Here is a 1,473-nt window from a genome sequence, read left to right on the forward strand (position 1 = left end):
CCATTTATGCATTAGACTTGCATATTGGTTAATGTTAAGCCATTTGGCATAGGTAATCCTTGATTGCCCTTTACATCTCCTACAACTTTCCACATATTTTTTCCCCTTAAGGTGTGTAGGTTCATTGCCTATGATGACGCTATGCAAATATGTGCACTACATTTTTTCTCCGATTTTCCTAATTATAATGTTTGTTGAAAGTTGTTTGGAGAATGCTTTTTTTCTTATCATAACACACACACTTTTCAATGCCTTAGTCTAGCTTTGACATTTTGTAGAGGTGTGTGTAAGGGTATGTTATTATACAAATTGTGCACCGATATAAAGAATCAACAACCCTTTTGTGAAGTGACCGTGAAAAAGGGAACGCTACACTCAAGAGTCAAAACTAGAGTTGACATGTCTAAATGCTTCTAAAGAAAGGAACATTGAACTCAAGCCGCTTGCAGGTTCCTAAACTACAATGCTCAAGGCTCGAGTTCTATTTAGAAAACAAGGCTATAAGTGAACTTAGGTAACTCTGCATCTTAATTGACTTCATACACCTTATATTGCCAATCTCGTGCAGGCTCGCTTGGTTTCCATTCCACGGCTGCAACTCTGCGTGCGCTTGTCTACCTCCTTGCGCTTCGAGATGGACACTGGGTCGACGCGCGGGCATGGCCAAGCTATGAATTTTGGCGTCTCATCTCCAGGCATCACTACCGGTAGGCTGAAAACCTGCAGCGACCAAAAGCATCCCTTACGCTCTCGAAAACCAGGAACAGAAAGGCAAGGCACGGAAAAGTGCACCAAAAGACTGGAGAGCTGAGACGAAGAGCGACTCATACCTTTTTCACGGTGGTGGGAGGATTCGGCAGAGGGTCTGTCGGCGGGGGGAGCTGTACAGGTGAATTGGGCGCGTGTGCAGCTCTGCTAAGCTTCCACCAATGGTAGCAAAACGAGAACACCAAAGTGATTGCTAAGATGATGACCAAAACAAGAGCTATGCCAGAGAAACCAGGTGTGCTAGCATTGAAGGTTGCATTTTGATGCTTTTCCCAGAGACCTTGCCATCTCGTTGACAAACTCTCCATGTCTCCTCCGAAGGGAACTAGGTTCCAATACAAATTTTAAACAAAAAAATGCACACTTCCCTGTTCCGACTCGTCTCACACTCGAAGACAACTCACACGTTTCTCAAATATGGTCCATAAAAATCTGCATTCTTCCCTCAGGTATTAGAGAAGCTAATGTTTGTTCACAAGATCACCTAGGGCGGTTGGGGACTCGTGTCAAGAGCAAGGCATTAAGGTAGTAGAGCAATGCCGTGACTTGTTGAGACAAAGTAAGCAATAAAAGGCTGCCAAAGTGTTATGCCAAAGTGTGAAAGACAAAGTATATTGAAATAAAAATGTGAAATTGCAACAAATGAAGATATTCACCCTCAACTTCCCAGCCCCACCTTCCACCATCATAGGCACTCTCTCAAAA

At 43.5% G+C, this 1,473-nt stretch overlaps 1 protein-coding gene across 1 annotated transcript; it reads right to left on the reverse strand.

Annotated features, from left to right (window-relative positions):
* Positions 1 to 419: 419 nt before the first annotated feature.
* LOC147880688 (uncharacterized protein At5g65660-like) lies at positions 420 to 1,137 on the reverse strand. Its single transcript, XM_087370387.1, has 2 exons — positions 831 to 1,137; positions 420 to 720 (listed from the first exon to the last, which is right to left on the reverse strand). Exons 1-2 carry the CDS (start codon positions 1,074 to 1,076, stop codon positions 547 to 549), a joined length of 420 nt encoding a protein of 139 aa, XP_087226513.1. The 5' UTR covers positions 1,077 to 1,137; the 3' UTR covers positions 420 to 546.
* Positions 1,138 to 1,473: the final 336 nt, after the last annotated feature.

Source organism: Dipteris shenzhenensis, chromosome 32, assembly GCF_047967505.1.
Source record: "Dipteris shenzhenensis isolate YYH24624 ecotype China chromosome 32, Dip_SZ_1.0, whole genome shotgun sequence".
Taxonomy (NCBI): Eukaryota; Viridiplantae; Streptophyta; class Polypodiopsida; order Gleicheniales; family Dipteridaceae; genus Dipteris; species Dipteris shenzhenensis.

Excerpts from the sequence above, each read along its gene's own strand:
- LOC147880688 (XM_087370387.1), bottom strand. The coding sequence starts at position 1,076 with ATGGAGAGTTTGTCAACGAGATGGCAAGGTCTCTGGGAAAAGCATCAA. Across the intron at positions 721-830 it reads CTCCCACCACCGTGAAAAAG|GTTTTCAGCCTACCGGTAGT; the intron begins GTATGAGTCGCT and ends TGGTCGCTGCAG.